At 44.2% G+C, this 19,716-nt stretch overlaps 1 protein-coding gene across 2 annotated transcripts in view; it reads right to left on the bottom strand.

Annotated features, from left to right (window-relative positions):
• FAF1 (Fas associated factor 1) overlaps positions 1-19,190 on the bottom strand; it is a 1,868,643-nt gene extending 1,849,453 nt beyond the window's left edge. For both annotated transcript variants that reach the window (XM_085602652.1, XM_085602654.1), the window contains exons 1-2: positions 18,018-19,190; positions 8,809-8,877 (exon numbers count right to left, since the gene is read on the bottom strand). In XM_085602652.1, coding sequence (XP_085458778.1) covers positions 8,809-8,877; positions 18,018-18,062 — 114 coding nt within the window. In that variant the 5' untranslated portion in view covers positions 18,063-19,190. The remainder of the gene's footprint in view (positions 1-8,808; positions 8,878-18,017) is intronic.
• Between the last annotated feature and the right edge of the window lie 526 nt (positions 19,191-19,716).

Genomic DNA, 19,716 nt, shown 5'->3' with positions numbered 1-19,716 from the left:
CACGTCTGGGAATACCCATCCCACTTAGGGCGAAAAGCGTTACAACAAACAAATGATGGACGGAATGCTGACAGTGCATACATTCTCCCCCAGTCAAGAGATCTGGGTTAAATCCATCGTTCTTTTGCCCACTACACCACCCCAGTTTAGACATGGCCATATGCAAATCAGTCTTGACCCTGTGCCTCATGGGAACAGTCCAGCCCGAACTGCCAAGCCATGTCTTCCCTGGACCAGAATCAAGCATCCTAGGACCGGTTTCTGGCTATCAGCCGTCATCAGCCAGGATAGCTTGACTCCAGTGGCGTAGTGAGCACGGGTCCCACGTCTGGGAATACCCATCCCACTTAGGGCGAAAAGCATTACAACAAACAAATGATGGACGGAATGCTGACAATGCAGACATTCTCCCCCAGTCAAGAGATCTGGGTTAAATCCATCGTTCTTTTGCTTTTCGCCCTAAGTGGGATGGGTATTCCCAGACGTGGGACCCGTGCTCACTACGCCACTGGAGTCAAGCTATCCTGGCTGATGACGGCTGATAGCCAGAAACCGGTCCTAGGATGCTTGATTCCGGTCCAGGGAAGACATGGCTTGGCAGTTCGGGCTGGACTGTTCCCATGAGGCACAGGGTCAAGACTGATTTGCATATGGCCATGTCTGTACTGGGTTGGTGTAGTGGGCAAAAGAACGATGGATTTAACCCAGATCTCTTGACTGGGGGAGAATGTATGCATTGTCAGCATTCCGTCCATCATTTGTTTGTTGTAACGCTTTTCGCCCTAAGTGGGATGGGTATTCCCAGACGTGGGACCCGTGCTCACTACGCCACTGGAGTCAAGCTATCCTGGCTGATGACGGCTGATAGCCAGAAACCGGTCCTAGGATGCTTGATTCCGGTCCAGGGAAGACATGGCTTGGCAGTTCGGGCTGGACTGTTCCCATGAGGCACAGGGTCATGACTGATTTGCATATGGCCATGTCTGAACTGGGGTGGTGTAGTGGGCAAAAGAACGATGGATTTAACCCAGATCTCTTGACTGGGGGAGAATGTATGCATTGTCAGCATTCCGTCCATCATTTGTTTGTTGTAATGCATAATATCCCTAGCCTCTCACTTCTGAGGCTTCCTAATCTAATCTTTAATTTCCTCACATACTCTAGCTGCAACCAGCTTGTTACTCCTGGGATGCCATAGTGTGTAAGTAGAAAGCATCCCTATAACTCTTGGTGTAGCTTGCTCATCAGAAGATCATCTCCGACAATATTTTTATAATCTCCTGGCTAATAACAGCATTTCTACCCCTGCACACACTGCCAAAATAATAAACAATCAATAAACATAATCACACTTGAGATTAGAAAACCTTTTCTCATAAACACAACAAAATCCACTATAACGAGCCTGCACCTTCTTTCAGGGACCAACCAACAAGGGCATCACCTAAAACAAAAGGCTCGATGAGGCTGGCCCCGTCAAGCTGTAAGAGACAGCATTTTATGAACTAAAACAAGAGCAAGAATCCCTAACCAAAATGGCCACCACAACTTGTGCAAGGTCAGAGCAACAACATGCTACTGCCTCACGATGCAGCAATCAAATGTTCAACCAGAGTTGCAATCACTGCCCTCAATGGCTCCAGTCACGGCCCATCGAGGTCCCAAACTGGCCACTTACTTAGCAGCCAACCACTGCAGGGCACGTCCCTGGCATCCCAAACCGTAGTGGCAACATTAAGCATACATTTTAAAGAAATACAACTCAAATGAGCCTCATTATAAATGTAAGTAAAAACTAAATCAGCACAAAAGCCGAAATAAAGGCTAAACTACTGTCCAATCTGCCTTCATAAACTTGAAATGACCAACCATAAAAAGTACAAATACCACGCTGTAATAAAGTAAATTAAAATGCCTACTTAACTGCAGAAGCAGCAATTAAAAGAGAAAGAGTCTTGTCATAGATTGCATGCATGACGGTTCTGGTTTTATGGTATATGAAGTAATTGTTACTGCTAAGTGTTGCAGGGGTCGCATTAAAAGACACCAGTTCCTGTCATACATGGAAGGAAACCTTTAAAACCTCATGGCATAGCCTGTAGGGAAATCAAGAAGTACCAGAAGACATGCAACCTTAATGGAAATCAGTAAATATCAAGACTGCAGAGCAGTAGACGAGCTAGTCTGTCAAATAACTAAATGTTAATTATGCTAATTTTTATTTTTATGTTTTGGGGAATTAAATGGGAAAAGTGGCACGTGTTTCCTCGGTTTTTTTTGTTGCTAGAGGGCGGAAATCTGTATACAGATTTGAATTGTTAAGCATTGTAGTGTAATGAAGCTATGGTACCCGTATAGCACAAACCTAGCCGAAAAGCAGGAGAGCGTTTTACAGGCAAAGATACTAATATTGGTAATTGTAAGGGTAACTGTTTTGAGAGGGGAAGTGGATTACTACTGCACTGTGAAGTAATCTATTTTTATTTCAGGGGCAATGTATCCCATTTACACCTGCAGAGTTGTATTTGTGCTGACACTTAGGATGCAATTTCCTCCTGTCACATTAGCAAACCTGTGGTGTCCGTGGTGTGCACAACTCATCGCTGTGGAATTCACATCTTTATCCACTGGTGTGTTTAGTAAAGATCTGTAGCATCTACACACACATCTAAGCTGCAACCAAGAATTGACCATCACAGACAATAACATAACTTGTGAAAAACAATACAGGGAAAAAAACCATAATGAAACCACAAAAGATTGATAATCGGTCCAATCAATCAAAGTCAATACTTTAATATCACTGTGTGTGGTGCAGCCGACTGAACATTCCTTCTCGAACATCCTCCTTATACATGCATGCTGTAACTACAGCACAAAGAATAGTTGCTGGAACTGTGCCATGAATGGGAAATCTGTTGCTGAAGGTTTAGGGAAACCACTACAGGGTTATATTGGTGCCTTCTTGGAATAAATATGTATTTCTTGATCATAAGAAACCTTCAGCACTGAAACGGTCAATGATGCACTACATGGGCACGATGGAAACTGGCCACGGTGTACTGAAAGGGTATACTATAAATTGGTCATGATGTGCTGACTGGCATTAATAGAAACCGGCCATGATCTGTTGAGGGCATAACAGAATCTGGTCGAAAATGGGCATAGGAAACTTCAGATTATATGGTAACTGGGCATAATGGAACGAAGCCACAGCATGAAAACTGGTCATATTATGCGGAAACCAGCTATGATGGCCCTTCAGGGCATAATGGGAATTGCCTTAGGCTTGTTTAAGGGGCAGATTAGTAACCAAAAATACTAGTTAGATTTTCTACTGAATCTCCCAAATAGTGCATTATGAAATCCCAATTCTATTCTGTTAAGTGGTTTTTAACCATTAACTTATAACCAACATTACTGGCCATAGTACCCTGTAAAATGTACTGTGTTAACACATTTTGCAAATGTTCCTTGATACGAAATTGAATAAACATGCATAATGATACAACTGCGAAAAGTAATAAATGTGAACTCAGATTACCTAGAAAAACATACATTTAAGTAAATGCTTGGATCTTTATTGTATTGTATTGTATCTGGGTTTTGTATCGCGCCAACTCACCGACAGGTCTCAAAGCGCTACTGACCAAGTACAGAACAAAGATGGGAGAGATAGAAGGTGACGGGTCTAGCAGTTCATTATTGAAGTGGGAACGCGTTCTTGAAGAGTAGAGTCTTCAAAGACTTCCGAAAGCGGAGGAGATTGGGCTCTCTACGAAGTGCCTCTGGCAGCTTATTCCAGTTGATAGAGGCCTGCACTGAGAACGATCTGCCTCCTTTGGTTGTTAGCTTAAAGCGTGGTTGAGACAGTAGGAAGGAACCAGACGATCGCAAGATGCGTTTAGGTTCGTGGAGCTCAAGCCTTTCTTTTATATAGGCTGGCGCCTGACCGTGTAATGCTTTGTGGCAGATACACATGCTCTTGAACTCCACTCTCTGCAGCATGGGCAGCCAATGTAATCGATGGAGCAGGGGGGAGGCATGGGTCCTCCTTGAAACTCCAAAGACCAGGCGTGCTGCGTCGTTTAAAATGACCTGGAGACGGCTAATGGAATACTTCGGAAGGCCGAGGTACAGCGCATTTCCATAGTCGATTCTAGACACTATTGTGGCTGACACAATAGTTTGCAGCATATTTCTCGAGAGCAGAGGGGCGAGTTTGCGTAGTTGCCTGATTAAGTTAGTGCAGCAGCCAACTACAGCAGAAACTTGATTAGCCATTGAAAGATCTTGATCGATTTTCATCCCAAGACTCTTGACATTGGGGCATGATTTCGGGGCAGGGCCTAGCTCTTGGGGCCAGTATAGCTCGCACCACGGGGACACAGCAGATGAAACAACCAGGACTTCCGTTTTATCCGGATTGATTTTCAGCAGATTAGATGACATCCAGTTCACTGTGAAACGTAGGATGTCTTTAGCCACTGATTGTGCCGATGAAGTGTTGTCGATGCTCAGCAATAGCTGAGTATCGTCGGCATAGTTAAATACTTTGCACTTCATCTTTGCCAGCGACTCTACCAGTGGTTGCAAGTAAAGGTTGAATAGGAGTGGCGAAAGCGCTGACCCCTGCGGAACCCCACAAACTAACCTGCCCACCTCTGAGACCTGGTCTGCCAAATGGATCCTCTGCGTCCTTCCTGTTAGAAAGGCTGTGAGCCATTTTAGAGCCTGTCCCCCTATCCCGAACCCGGCCAGCCTATCCAAGAGCAGTGCATGGCTGACAGTATCAAACGCTGCTGAAAGATCTAATAATATCAGCGCGCATGGCTTTTTACTGTCAGCCATGCATCTTAGATCATCCAGAACCGACAGCATTACTAGCTCCGTGCTATGGTGTGCACGGAAACCTGCTTGCCGGTCATGGAGAAGATGGTGACATTCCAGGAAGGCTGACAATGACTTAAGTACATGTTGTTCCAGTACTTTTGACAGGAATGGCAGCTGGGAAATTGGCCTATAATTCTTCAGGCTAGACGGGTCGGCTCCCGTTTTTTTTATCAAGGGTCTGACACATGCCTCTTTAAAGGTGGATGGCAGAAGTCCAGTGGCTAATGAGGTGTTTAAAAGATCTAAGATCTGGTCTTCTAGAAGCGGTATTGCCATCCGAAGGGTGTCAGGCGGGCAGGGGTCCGCAGGGGAGCCGGATTTAGTAGACGCTACTAGTTTCCTCAAAATACTAAGGTCAATGTGGGGAAAGTCAGTAAAGTTAGAAGAGGGAGAGTCTGGGAGGGGAGGTTGTTTGACATGAGAGACTGGGTTGTTCTTCTTAATCTCAGTCAAGATGGTCGCTACCTTACCCAAGAAATATCCTTGAAAGGTGTCGCAATCAATCTGGGTATCGGTCTTTTCCTCTTTCTTACTTAACTCTCTCAGTATTTGGAAGGTCTCTCTCTGTATATTGGTAGCGTTATTAATGCGCGTCTCATAGTACTCCTTCTTTGTTATAATAATAAGCTTTTTGTATGCTTGGAAAGACTTTCGGTATAGCTCCCTATCAGTGGTCCTTTTAGATTTCCTCCAACATCTTTCGAGGTAGCGAAGCTTTCTCTTATTCTCGCGTAGACCTTCAGAGAACCAAGGGGCTCCTTTCTCTACCCCTTTTATTTTTTGTACCTTTTCAGGAGCTAGTTCGTCAATGGTTAACCTAAGGGCAGTTGTTATCAGATAGTACTTGGAGTCTAGATCGGTGCTATCAGTAGGGAACATAGAGTTCTGTATGTACTTGGGCATGGTCTTGGTCAGAGTCTCGACATTCACCCTTTTCCATTGGCGCACTTTTTTAGTTTTAATGGGTAGTTTAACCTGGCAGATGTCTTGCGGTAAATCATATAAGATGAGGTAGTGGTCTGACCAGAGACAAGGTAAAACGCTTGTGATACATACTTTTGGGGATGAAGACCATACAAGGTCTAACGTATGGCCTTTTATGTGGGTTGGGGCTTCCACTAGTTGTATCAGTCCAAGAGTAGTCATGATGGTCTGTAGTTTCTGGGCTGATAGGTCTTGAAGGCTTTTATCCCAGTGGACATTAAAATCACCAGTTACCAGAATGTTTTTGTAACGTGTGCAAAGATCAGAAATAATTGGATGGAAGAGATCGTTGAACCCAGGTGTGCTTTGGGGAGGGCAGTATACCGTTAAGATGATGAGACAGGAGTTATTCATAGTGATTTTTATACCCAGTAGATCGACGGTATTAGTTGTCTCGGCTAGGATCTTTGTTACTCTAAATTGCTTTTTGAAAATCGTTGCTACCCCCCCGCCCCGGGTACCATCTGGTCGATTGTGCCAGACCATGTCCTACCCGCTGGGAAGGGCGGCGATGATATCTGGGGAAGAGGCATCACTCAACCATGTTTCAGTGAGTGTCAGGATATCAATGGTCTCATCCTGTAGCAGGGTAAAGATCTCTAAGTGATGTTTCTGCAGCGACCTGGTGTTGAGGGTCGCTAGCTTCACAGGGGCTAAGAGGCTATGGTTCTTATAACTAGAGCTATACAGGATGTTGAGTTCCTTGAGTGTGGCACCTGTACTCGGGGATAGGATATACCTGTCGGAGTTCAATCCGAGAAGGTCCGCTGAAGTATAACAGGTGCGTGTGCCAGAGTCCCTAAGCCCTAAGCCCGGTTGTGCGCGGACGAGCGCAGACGGGCAGGACTCTGGCACGACTCCGGCGCAGCTCCGGCGCGTCCGCTGATCGCGTCCGCTGCGCGGAGACATCCTAGCCCGTTTTTATGGCGCTGACGATGTCCTGGCTCACCTATCCCAACCCAAGATGGCCGCCAAACTCGACGCCCAGCGCTCTCAGCCTCGAAAATCAGGCGAGAGCGGGACTGGAGCTGGAGGGAGGGGGTAGGGGTGAAAATCCAGGCGCTGCTGAGCTCTCAGGGGTTATGGCCCATCAACAGCACGCCAGCCGCAAAAACATAAAATTTCACGGGACCAAACAATATCCCAGGTAAGCTGTTAAAAATAATTCAATAGTGGCAAGAATAGATAGGAGACCTCCCGGATCCGCCTCAGGAGGGAAAGGAGCGTACAATGTCAGGAATTACTTGTTCCTAACACCTGGCGCCTTTTATGGCGCTGACGATGTCCTGGCTCACCTATCCCAACCCAAGATGGCCGCCAAACTCGACGCCCAGCGCTCTCAGCCTCGAAAATCAGGCGAGAGCGGGACTGGAGCTGGAGGGAGGGGGTAGGGGTAAAGATCCAGGCGCTGCTGAGCTCTCAGGGGTTATGGCCCATCAACAGCACGCCAGCCGCAAAAACATAAAATTTCACGGGACCAAACAATATCCCAGGTAAGCTGTTAAAAATAATTCAATAGTGGCAAGAATAGATAGGAGACCTCCCGGCTTCCGCCTCAGGAGGGAAAGGAGCGTACAATGTCAGGAATTACTTGTTCCTAACACCTGGCGCCTTTTATGGCGCTGACGATGTCCTGGCTCACCTATCCCAACCCAAGATGGCCGCCAAACTCGACGCCCAGCGCTCTCAGCCTCGAAAATCAGGCGAGAGCGGGACTGGAGCTGGAGGGAGGGGGTAGGGGTGAAAATCCAGGCGCTGCTGAGCTCTCAGGGGTTATGGCCCATCAACAGCACGCCAGCCGCAAAAATATAAAATTTCACGGGACCAAACAATATCCCAGGTAAGCTGTTAAAAATAATTCAATAGTGGCAAGAATAGATAGGAGACCTCCCGGCTTCCGCCTCAGGAGGGAAAGGAGCGTACAATGTCAGGAATTACTTGTTCCTAACACCTGGCGCCTTTTATGGCGCTGACGATGTCCTGGCTCACCTATCCCAACCCAAGATGGCCGCCAAACTCGACGCCCAGCGCTCTCAGCCTCGAAAATCAGGCGAGAGCGGGACTGGAGCTGGAGGGAGGGGGTAGGGGTGAAAATCCAGGCGCTGCTGAGCTCTCAGGGGTTATGGCCCATCAACAGCACGCCAGCCGCAAAAACATAAAATTTCACGGGACCAAACAATATCCCAGGTAAGCTGTTAAAAATAATTCAATAGTGGCAAGAATAGATAGGAGACCTCCCGGCTTCCGCCACAGGAGGGAAAGGAGCGTACAATGTCAGGAATTGACTTTAATATTAATTATACTAGGGTTTACTGCTGGAAGTAATTCTTATTTTTCGGTATAAGGTGTATTAATTGTGACGAAGCGTAAACAGATTGCAGGTTTGGATGGAATGGAAATTCTTGTCATAGACAATCATTGTCCATGAGAGGAAAATAGGAAAAACTGAATTATAAAGCCTCACATTAACCACAACACTATGTCTGTAGATCTTCCAAATACTCGGTGTTAGTGCAAAACGACACACTGCAGAAAACTATGAAACTCATACCATCCAACTTACACTTTGCCTTTTGGGTAAAAGTCTGAAATCCCTGCAAGCTATAGGTATATACATGCAGCAACTGTCAACTATTAGGATTACGCTCACAGTAGTTACATTCTTCAGAGAATTTGTTTTTAATAGATGGTTTTGATTATCCTTTACTTACGCTATGATCCTATTTAAATCAAAGTATGATAAAAGCACAAAAGATGGTAAATTGGAGGGAAGCAACTAATCCTATCCATTGTTGTGCCTTTATCTTGCACTGGTAAGTCACAGACTGGACAACAAAAAATAATGTCACAGTATACTGTATGAAGAATAAAAACGTCCAGAAAAGTAACACAAAGCACACACCAAAGCTACATAGCATATTGAAGACTTACCACTAAGTCCCAATTGTTTTGTTCAAGTAAGGTTATCGCTTCATCAATATTTTCAATACCAGTACATGCCTAAAAAAAAGATGCACAACACATTAGGTGTAGCTAGCCATTATCTCGATATTGAAAAACTTACTCGTGAGAAGCTCTTTTCATTCAACATTCCTTACTCTAGAAAATAGTCTTCATTCATGGAAACTATGGAATTCCATGGTCAAACACAATGACTCTTGAAGCTGTACAACAACGATCAGTCCTTTTCCAATTTCCTGAAAACGTCTGTTGTGACACAATGTAATCATGTCACTTGGTTAGGTGCAGGCCACAGGGATGTGGAATTCCTATAGCCCGGGACATATTGTTTGGGGTCAAGGGCAACAAGTTTTAATGTCGATTTTGTTCTTGGGACAAGTAGGCCCAACCCCCTACAGCACAAACCCTTTAGCTGCCAGTTTACAATGCCACATTATGGATCAAGGAAGGGCATTGTATACAGTTAAGGTAATATGTGTGTCCATGTGTTAACACTGTTCAAACTTGTATATATGGTTCATTAATGCAAAGCCTTTATTATTAGGGTGAGCACTAAAAGTAAATGTCAGTTCTGCCTGCACTACTGACGGTGGTTCCAGTATAAACATGTACACACATTTTCAAGGTTCAGTAATATGAGGCTATGTATAATGCTCCCAGAATGTTCTTTGATTATATGCAAATATTTGCAGAAGCTTGAAAGCAACAGTGATGATTATTTGCTTTCAAAATAAAATGTTCACAAAAAAATGCAAGTAGGAAAAAAATATTTTGCTAAACTACTGTAAGATTTTAGGTACCATATCTTTGCAGCATCATTTAGTAACATATTGATGTATGCTTGTATTTCCCAAAAATATTCATAATGGAAAATCAGTGTAACCAGTTAAAATACGATTGTGGGAAACAAAAATAAACAAACATTGGCAAAGCCAGTAGGTCTGAAATTGGTGGTCAGGCTTTTGGTTTTGTCAATGCGTGACTTGTTTAGGCATGGTTTTTGTAAAACCTTATCTGTGTGGTAGCTGCAGGGCCCTCGCCGTTCTAACAAGCATTGGCAAAAGCAAAAAACTGTTTTTGGTCTCAAAAAGCACACATTGCCATAGCAGTTCCAGGCACTGAACAAAACTACTTTGTGTGCCAATATGCTCCTTGTAATAGAGCAGAATACTGTCACCCACAGTGAAGCCAGCTGATAGACCGAGAGAAGGAGAGAGACACATAATTTTACTAAACACAAAAGGTCATGGTTAACCCCAGGCCTAATAAGAGGCCCAATTATTAAAGAAAGTCTCAAAAGTGCATCCATGGTATATATCCATGCGTTATGTGCATATATACAGTCTCCGTGAATTCACAAGAATTTACGGAAGTAGACCAAGAAATAGTACTCCTAGAAAATATTTGTGAACTGCATTTTAGCATTGGCAAATGTGCTTGTGTCGATTTGCTCATGTGAAAATCTGAATGTTTCAAGTTCACTTTTCCTCCAACCACTTTTTTCCCAATCCTGAAGAAGTTTTACGTCTGCCACTACCAGGAGTAAATTTCCAACCTTTTTCAGTATGGGAAAAGATTAGAAAAGAGTTGGTGAAAACCCTTAAAACATGCAAGTTAGTAGGTTTGCACAGACTCAAAAGGGCATTCCAACCCTTGAACTATTGCTTACCACTACCTTCAGCCCCAGTATGTAGACCTGCAGAAACGTAGCAACATAAGGGAATTGCTAGTATTCAACCCTACTCTGGTACATGCCCTGGCATAATTAGAGAGGCTTTATCAGATCTCTTGCTTAATGAGATTGCTGCCATAATTTGTCACCACATTACATGGCGCAAAAGGGACAAGTGGATTTTGTTACAGGACAAGTAGATTTATGAAGCAACCTGCCCCATGGACAAGTAGATATTTTATTAAATTCCACACCCCTGAGGCCATTATGCAACCATTAGAACTATTTTAAACTTGGGTTGATATATGATTAACAAAACATTTTTCAACACTTAAAAGATTTGAAGCACTGTGAAAAAGCAATACCACTTTCTCAATTACATGTACTACTAGATTCTTCATTCAATATGGATGCCATCAATAACAAGCATTGCCAATGCCAATAGTTTGGCCTTGAAAGAATATTGTACGGTAATGTGAAGCATTACAAGTAGATCGAGTGGGAATGGATATGTATCTGTGAAGAAGCAAAGAACTATAGAATAATATTGGTGTAGGTTGAAAGGTAAGGTGACAGTTGCACGACCAAGCGAGACCTACAAATCCATGTAAGTTAATGACTGCCATCCTCCCATCTGTGCTGCTGCCAGACAAAAACACCATAATTGATCTAGTTGTCTAAGATAATAGCATGCATGGGCCCTTGGAAGTTCAATCTCAGGGAGCTGGTTAAACAAACAAAATGATCACAGCTGTGAGAGCAAGCATTTTTGGAAGCACACAACTTCTGTCCAATCAAATAAATGTTATTCTGGCTCCCAAACTGTGGGCAGTGCAGAAGTTCCTCTCCTGGTGTTTTCGCATAATTGTCTGGCGTTAGCGGAGCTGTCAAGCCACCTCATAACAATGGATGAACAGTTGATAAGTATGTTAAATGCCCCGACCTTTATGTCCATCATCAAGTATCACCGCCGTCCAGTTGTTATTAAAATGTTGTTTTGTATACAGACAGCTTTGCAGTTGTTTTTTAACAGTTTTTTATACAAGTGTGATATTGGATATCAAAAAATCTTTTTAAGTGCATAGAAATATATGATTATGCGAATGATGCGATGTAGGAGATGTGAATTATTAGCACCAGCACTTTAGAAATCCTTTTTTTATATGTATTTAGTGTTTGTTTATCACAGATTGTTTTACTGTTGCTGAAAAATAAAACATTCATATGTACATTTATAGACTTCTAGTTTGTCACTACAGGCTTTTTCATTGAGAGGATTGTGAAATATTGCAACTTAATGTTTATTTGTTTGGATGTTTTTTATTTTATTTATGATAATCGTTTTTCTTTGAGATCTCACATTTTAACAATGCTTTAATAACAACTGGACGGCCTTGATGCTTCCGTCTTGTAAAACAAGTTACCTGGATTAGCTAAAATTTACTGGGGAAAGGGATCCTTTTGTTGTTGACTATACTCACACCTTGTCCATTTTCTCTGCACTAGGGTAACTCCTTGCTAGTTTGGGAACCAGAAACACAGCTACAGCACTGCCTAGAGGACTAAGAATAAGGATTTACCAATGTGTCCAGAGACACAGCTGCAGCACTGCCTAGAGGACTTAGAATGGGGGAGTTACTGACGGGAACAGAGAAGTAACTAGCAGCATCGTCTAGAGGACTTAGAATGAGGAATTACAACTGGGAGCAGAGACGCAGATTCAGCACTGTCTGGAGAACCTAGGATGAGGAATTACCACTGGGACCAGAGAAGCAGCTAATAGAACTGTCTAAAGCACTTTGAATGGGGGAATTACCGACAGGACTAGTGAAGCAGCACTGTCCAGAGGGCTTAGAATGAGGAACTACCACTGTAACCAGAGACACAGCTGCAGAACTGCCTAAAGAACTGAGAATGAGAAATTACTACTGTGGCCAGAGACACAGCTGCGGCACTGCCTAGAGGATTTAGAATGGGGCAGTTACAGACGGGACCAGTGAAGCAGCTAGCAGCACTGAATAGAGGATTTATAATGAGAAATTATCATTGGAACCAGAGAAGCAGCTAGAACAACTGGCTAGAAGACTTGGAATGAGCAATTATTGAAGGGATCAGAGAAGCAGCTAGCAGCACTGCCTAGAGGACTAAGAATGAGGAATTACCACTGTGACCAGAGACACAGCTGCAGCCCTGCCTAGAGGACTTAGAAGGAGGGAATTACCGATGAGACCAGAGAAGCAGCACTGACTGGAAGACTCAGAATGGAGGAGATGCTGACGGGACCAGAGAAGCAGCTAGCATCACTGTCTAGAAGATTTCAAATGAGAAATTAGCAATTGAACTAGAGAGGCAGCTAGCACCACTGCCCAGAAGACTAAGAATGAGGAATACCACAGGGAACAAATACCCAGCTGCAGCACTGTCTAGAGGACTCAGAATGAGGAATTACTCCTGGGCCCAAAGAAGCAGCTAGCAGCACTGTCTAGAGGGCTAAGAATGAGGAATTACCACTGGGAACAGAGTGAGGATTGGCTAAAAGCTGTGTTTGCTATGGCACGTTTGGATCAGGGGGGTGTAAGTGAGGAGGGCACGAACATCTGGCAGGCCTGTCTATACTGGAGAAGAGAGTTGAGACTGGTATAGTCTCCCCCGGTCCTATGATTACACCAAGCTTCTAACAAAGGGGCTGGGCTGGTGTGGGCTAAAGCGAATGCAGCAGCCGTGGGGCGCAAAGATTGGAAGGACGGCTTCTTTTAAGAATTGCAGATGCTTAATGGTGAGATGAGGACCAAAAAAAAAGAAGTTACTACCTCCAAGAAAACTATAGCTTCAGTAGGCAAACTTAAACAAACTGTTTGATCGTAGATAAAGTATGCTCTCTTTATGCCACTGTAGCCTTCTGGCATTACATAAGAACTTTAAAACAGGCTCAGTAGAGGACATTATCGCCAAGGACATACAACATACTACCAGGGAAGCTCCAGAGCAGTTCTCTCTCTCATATAATTTCACCATATTTTCATAGTGAAATGGCTGCACTTGATATGCTAGATATCTGTTCACATATATATATATTTTAAAGAAACTGGGATTTATTTAGGATTCCAGAACAAAATAAAATCTACAGCAAAAAACAAAGTTCTGTGACTCATACCCCCCCCCCCCCCCCCAAGCAAATATCTTCCGATGGCTCTGTGCGCACATAGTGTCTTGAAAAATGATCATGGAAAAGTCGGCCACCCTACTTCCTTTTGCTACCATAACTTGCCTGCCACTTCCTCTTGATAACATTCATTTAACCTCAGCTGCTCAGGGCTTACCTTTCCTTTGAGTGGCAGCAGATGAACACAGTGGTCCATCAACAGTTGAGACTGAAATATCCTGCTGCCTGAAAGTCAGTTCTTAGGTTGGTTCTTTTAATCAGCAAACATGACAGAATAGCTGGGCAATCCAGTTGCCACTATGCATGGCATAAACAGCAACAGGATTTACTTCCCCGTCAGCATAAACGGCATTTGAAGGTGCCCCACCAATATTTTTTACATCTTGCAACTCTTTTTAAGTTTAAAGAAATGTATGCAAATGTGTACACCCCTACTGAATTGTCACAAGGGTTAAACTTTGTAGGTGTTCCAAACCTTATGAATGGTGCCACCCCATTAATACTTAAAACCATTTATTTTCCCATCGGTTTCTCTTGGCTCAGTGCTCTGTACAATCCCAATCAATGTCAGTTTACATCAAAAGTCAACTTTCTGCGCACCTAGGTCACACATTTACAAATGGTTTGTGAATTGGTCCCCTTTTTCCTGACTTTACCCTGATTTATGTTGTTGCCAATATATTATGCTATTTATTTTCCACTTAAATGTGGAAAATCAAAGAGGGGGCAATGCATTTTATTGGACATAGCTTTGTAAACATCAAATGTGAACATTGGGATTCTTCCTGGGGTGGATCTGCAGTTATCTGGGGCTGCACTGAATTGCATCCTCACTTGAACTGCAATAGAATTCAGTCTCATAGACCACTACCTAAACTGAAAAAAAAATCTTAAACTTTTTATTTTATTTTGTTTTAAAGAAAAGGGCCTGCATTTATTTTTTCTTTAATGACTTCCTTATTTAAAAACAATCACAGGCAGTGGTCTGCTGGCACCAGCAGGCCACCAATCCGGTGATGGTTGTGAATCATAGTGGGTCGCAATTTATGACCCAACTCATTAATGTTTATGAGGTAGGTCGAATTGCGACCCACTACAGTTTGGTATTTTGCAAACCAACCTGTTAGTACACAGTTAACAAAATACCACAGTGGTCGCAAAAATACTGTTCGCAAATTGCTACCAGTATTTTGCCAATCAGTGCTCCAGACATTTGGTCCATACTGCTTAAGAGGAAAGACATCAACGACACTCTTCATCAGTGTGACACATACTTGGGTGCAGGAAATCTCTTGAGAGTGCCTCTGTGATTCCATTGGACCGCACTTATTAGGAAACGAGCACTGGAAAAGCCAAAAGGTCTCGCCTATGCAATAGCTATTGGCTTTAACAAATTTTTAGCCATGTTGTACACCAGTGTGTCTGCTGTTCAGCATGCCTAGTAGTTAGTGGCATAGAGGAGAGTGGCGTGACCTACAGTAGCGTGGAGTGTCAAGAATGTTGTAGGAGTAGAGCAGAATAGAGTGGTGTAGAATAGAGTGGCTTAGAGTGGAGTGTCACAGTCGGATGGAATAGAGTGGTGTATAGCAGAGTGGAGTGCCAGAGGGAGTGGCGTACAGTGTCGTAGAGTGAAGTGACAGATTGGTGTAGAGTGTAATGGCATACAGTGGAGTAGAGAGTCATGGAGTGGCTTAGAGTGGATTGGCATAGACTGGAGTAGAGTGTTGTGGAGCGGCATGGATGAGAATGGAGTAGAGTGAAATGGCACAGAGTGGAGTAGAGTATCGTAGAATGGAGTGGCACAGAGTGAAGTGAAGTGGTACAAAGTAAAGTGGAGTGGCACAGTGGAGTTCAGTGCCGTAGAGTGGAGTAGCATAGAGTTTTGCAGAGTGGCTTAGAGTACAGTGGCATAGACTGGAGTGATGCAGAGTAGAGGGGCTTAACGTGTGGTGGCATAGAGTGCAGTAGAGTGGCAAAGAACAGAGTTATGCAGAGTAGAGTGCAGTGGCGCAAATGTAGAGAGGCCTAGAGAAGAGTGTTGGAGTACAGTGGTGTAGATGCAGAGTGATGTTGAGTGCAGTGATGCAAAGTAGTTTGGGGTAGAATGCAGTGGTGTAGAATCCACTGGTATTGAGCAGAGTGGTGCAGAGTACACTGGTGTAGAGTGCATTGGTATTGAGTAGAGCGGCGTAGGAGTGTATTGGTGCGAGTGGCGCAATGAAGAGCGGGCATCTCAGAGGCGAGGGTCCAGTGGATTGGTGAGGGTAGGGCGGAGAGATGTGCAGGGTAGGGCTGAGAGCTGGGTAGGGTACAGAGTGGTGCGGGGCAGAGTGGAGAGTGATACAGGGCAAAGATGAGTGGTGTACAGTGCAGTTGTGTAGAGTAGACGTGCACAGAGTTCAGTGGTGTAGAGTTGTGTGAAGTACAGTGGTGTAGAGTGGAGTACAGTGGTGTAGACTGATACAGAGTAGAGTGCATTGGAGTACGGTGCAGTGGCGTACAGTTCAGTGTTGCAAATTGCAGTTGCGTAGAGGAGTGGTGCGGAGTTGAGCAGAGGCGTAGAGTGGACCAAGTAGAGTGGTGTAGAGAACAGTGATGCAGAGGTGAGTGGCATATAGAATAGAGTGCAGTGGAGTGGCGTATAGTGGAGTATGCATGTGTGGTAGCACACTGCCATAATAGATAGCACATTCTCAATTGAAAATGCCATTACATTTGCACAGAAGTACAGTTTAACAGATAAAACTATACAGCGCACAAAAGATAATGTGTGGAAATTACATCATCTATTGTATTGATAGTATTAAAATATTGGTTTCAACCACACTTAAGAATTACAAAAAAAAAATGCTTCATTTGTGTGTTCCTAATTCTTAAATATCTGCACAATTGATTTACAGACATTTAAAATATTGTTGTGTGCTTCAAAAAAGCCATTCCTTTCACAGCAAGATTGTCACATAAATCCTTTCTCTTTATAGTCGGAGAAAGAAGTAAACACTAAGCTTCCTCAGAAGACAGCGCCTGACATTTGACCTCTGTTTTTGAATGCACAGCAAATGCAACTACATAAGAACTAGCTTTAAATGCCTGTTGACAGAAAATGTTAATGGAGGAACAATGCACAGCATTTCTATTGCAAAGGCCCCAAAATCAGTGCACAAACAAGAACTGCCATCCCATTCAAGGTCAACCCAAAATAAAATCTACATATAAAAACCACACACAAATCATGATTTAACACCTCACCATGGAAATATAGCCTAAAGTAATAGGTAGCCAATCTATTTACTCTAATGGCGAACACTAACCCAGTGAATGCACTGGTTCTGTGTGTTGGGTTGTTGGTGGCAAACTAGACACTACAGTATGGTTGACAAAGTAGCCAAGGAATCATATTTCGTGTATTGATATGTGACACCACAACAAGGAAAACACTTGACCTTAAGCCCCAGGACCAGTTTTCAACTGCCCTGCGTAGAGACCTGGAAGAAGAGAACAGTGTGCATACATATCATGCACCACACAGACACCCTCGTGTACAAAGCCAAGGCAGCAATAGTTCGACTTAAAATCAATCGAATAACACTACACTGATATCTTCAAAACAGCTTCCACTAGATAGCTCGCAGCACACCTGCCTGTTTGCATGCAAGCACCCCAGAGATATCAAATGGGACCCCGCCCAGGTCAAAGTTGTTAACACCCAAGCAGTGGGCACCCATTCCCTGTAAATAAAGCACATGAATGCCATATGGGTTCCACAGTCCTACAAATCCTTTTAAAGGGTGCACAAGGACAGACTCTCGTAGAGAATCTAAAAACCTATGACAGGAATTTTAATATATGTTGAGCTTGCTTGGAAGATTATTTCAACACAACATGCCACTATATCGCATTTATCACAAAAAGCATGACAATGCAAATAAAATCGGAGACTGCTGAACACGCAGTCCCAAAGTCTGCTGTGAATTTCCTTGCTACCAGTGTTCGAAATGGAAATATACGAATGCTGCTAGTCGCTATCACAGAATACCTATTTTCTTTAGAGAAGTGTCGTTACTCTCCCACTAAAACGAATCCACACCTCATGAGAAGTGCTGGTAGCTTCCTTTCAAATTGAACAAGTGCAGCTACTCACTACCGGTCAGGATATGCCTATTTAAAGTCAGGACGGACTATCGTTGTAAGTGGCAGCCTTCTTTGTCCCTCTGTCAGGTTAAATCTAGTTGAACCTCTGCTGAAGGCAGTGCCTTATGTTGGCAGCAGCACCTGTCATGTCGGAATTAATGCAATATATAAATCCTTCTAAAACCAGAGAACCATACTCCCATTTCCATGTACCTGGAAGTCAGCAAGGATCATTTCCCGGTCCATATTGGAGGCCATGGCGGCGGTGACTGTGCGGGGGGACGTGCCAGGCGCTCATGTACACCGAGAAGCCTGGGTGAGCAGGGAAGGAAGACCTGGGACAGAGCAGGGGGGGGACAGCTTATACAGTTGCTTATGCCGGCTGCCTTTCAGATTGCAATACTGAGTTCAGAGCTGCCACTGGTTCCCATCACAGGAAACGACCCAAGCGATTACGTCGGGTCACGTGACAAGCACGTACCGCCTTACACTGCAGCGCCCTGAATACATGCCCCGCCTTCGGCCATGACTTGCTATAATAACAACATGTTCTACTCTTTTCGCGTTCCAATTGGTTCAGCCTGGCACTAAGGGGGCGGCGCAGAGAGCGAAAGGACAGTAGAGGCAGACAGAGTGCCAGAAAGTCCCTCGCAAAACACAACATTTTCAGCTTGTTGGTTTGTATATCCGGGTCACTGGTGTCGATTTTTACAAAGTCAGCCTGGAATTTGTCGTTGCCAGTGGTATTACTATTCTGGGCCTTTCTACCTGTGTGAGTGGTGCTGTGCTGATTACAAGTGTACAATTCGAATGCTAGGTTCTTTGAAGTCCGCGTTTCTGGCAAAAGTTCCCTTCCAAAGAAACACAGCATTGTCAACGCCAAGAGCGATTTGCCATGAGTTTTTGCTGATCTACCAACTCACACTGTCACCGTGTGACACGATTTCGCCCCCCTCACACTCCTCCCCCGGTGAAGAGCCGATATCACATGTGGCAGGGAAAACGAGTTGAAAACCAATGTAAACTGTGGATTATCAGCTCTTTATTGTAGTCTTGGGGTGTCGACCTCCAATTAGGGATGTGAAAACACTCCAGGACATCGGCACCAGGAAGCGTTTTTTCTTCTTTTTGGAGGAGGGGGCTTGAGTTCCGGGTGGGGGCAAAAGTGCGTCTTAGTTACTTCTCCGCCCCGTTAGTTGGCAAGTATTAGGGTGACCAGAAGTCCGGTTTTTCCCCGGACGGTCCCGTTTTCTCGTGAAGTGTCCGGGTGTCCCAACCCTTTCCTCCAAACTGAATAAATGTCCCAGTTTTTGGATAGTGGCTGGGATGAGCACAAACCGGTTTTTGAGTAGTGGATTAATACGCACTGGTGTAATAGAGATGTACGCATGCTCACTTCTCACTACTGGAGATGTTATTGCGTGATGTCACTCCAGAAGGGGTTGTTGTGGGAAGGGAAATCCTTTAAAGAGACATTTTCTCTCTGGATTTCCCTTCTCTTTCTACAACACAGCAAGAATGTCATTATGCCAGCCATCGCGGCAACAGCATGTCCAACCGCCAGCATGACCCTGCTCACTGCAGTCAGAGGTCACTGCCTGCACCAAAATCCAGCCAGCCACCAGTGTAAGCTGAAGTCCTACTTCTATGTTTATGACCTGTCCCATTTTTTAGGTCAAGCGCAAGCCAGCGCGCAAGCGCTGTGAAGAGCTGGGGTAGTTGAGTAGGGTGAGAAGCTTTGCCCACTTCCCCTGCCCTTATTTTTCATTGGCTTGTGTGTTTGTCCTTTGTAAATGCTGGCTTCTGATTCACTATGAGGCTTGTTAGTCCCTCCTTAGTACAGCCATGGTGTCATTTGCATCCTCCCATGGCTACTAGCCCCTTTACTGTGATTTTACACGGTTCCTGTACT

This window comes from Triturus cristatus, chromosome 4_2 (assembly GCF_964204655.1).
Source record: "Triturus cristatus chromosome 4_2, aTriCri1.1, whole genome shotgun sequence".
NCBI lineage: Eukaryota > Metazoa > Chordata > Amphibia > Caudata > Salamandridae > Triturus > Triturus cristatus.
Note: the sequence above shows the minus strand (reverse complement) of the source record. Positions and strands in the feature narration are given on the sequence as shown.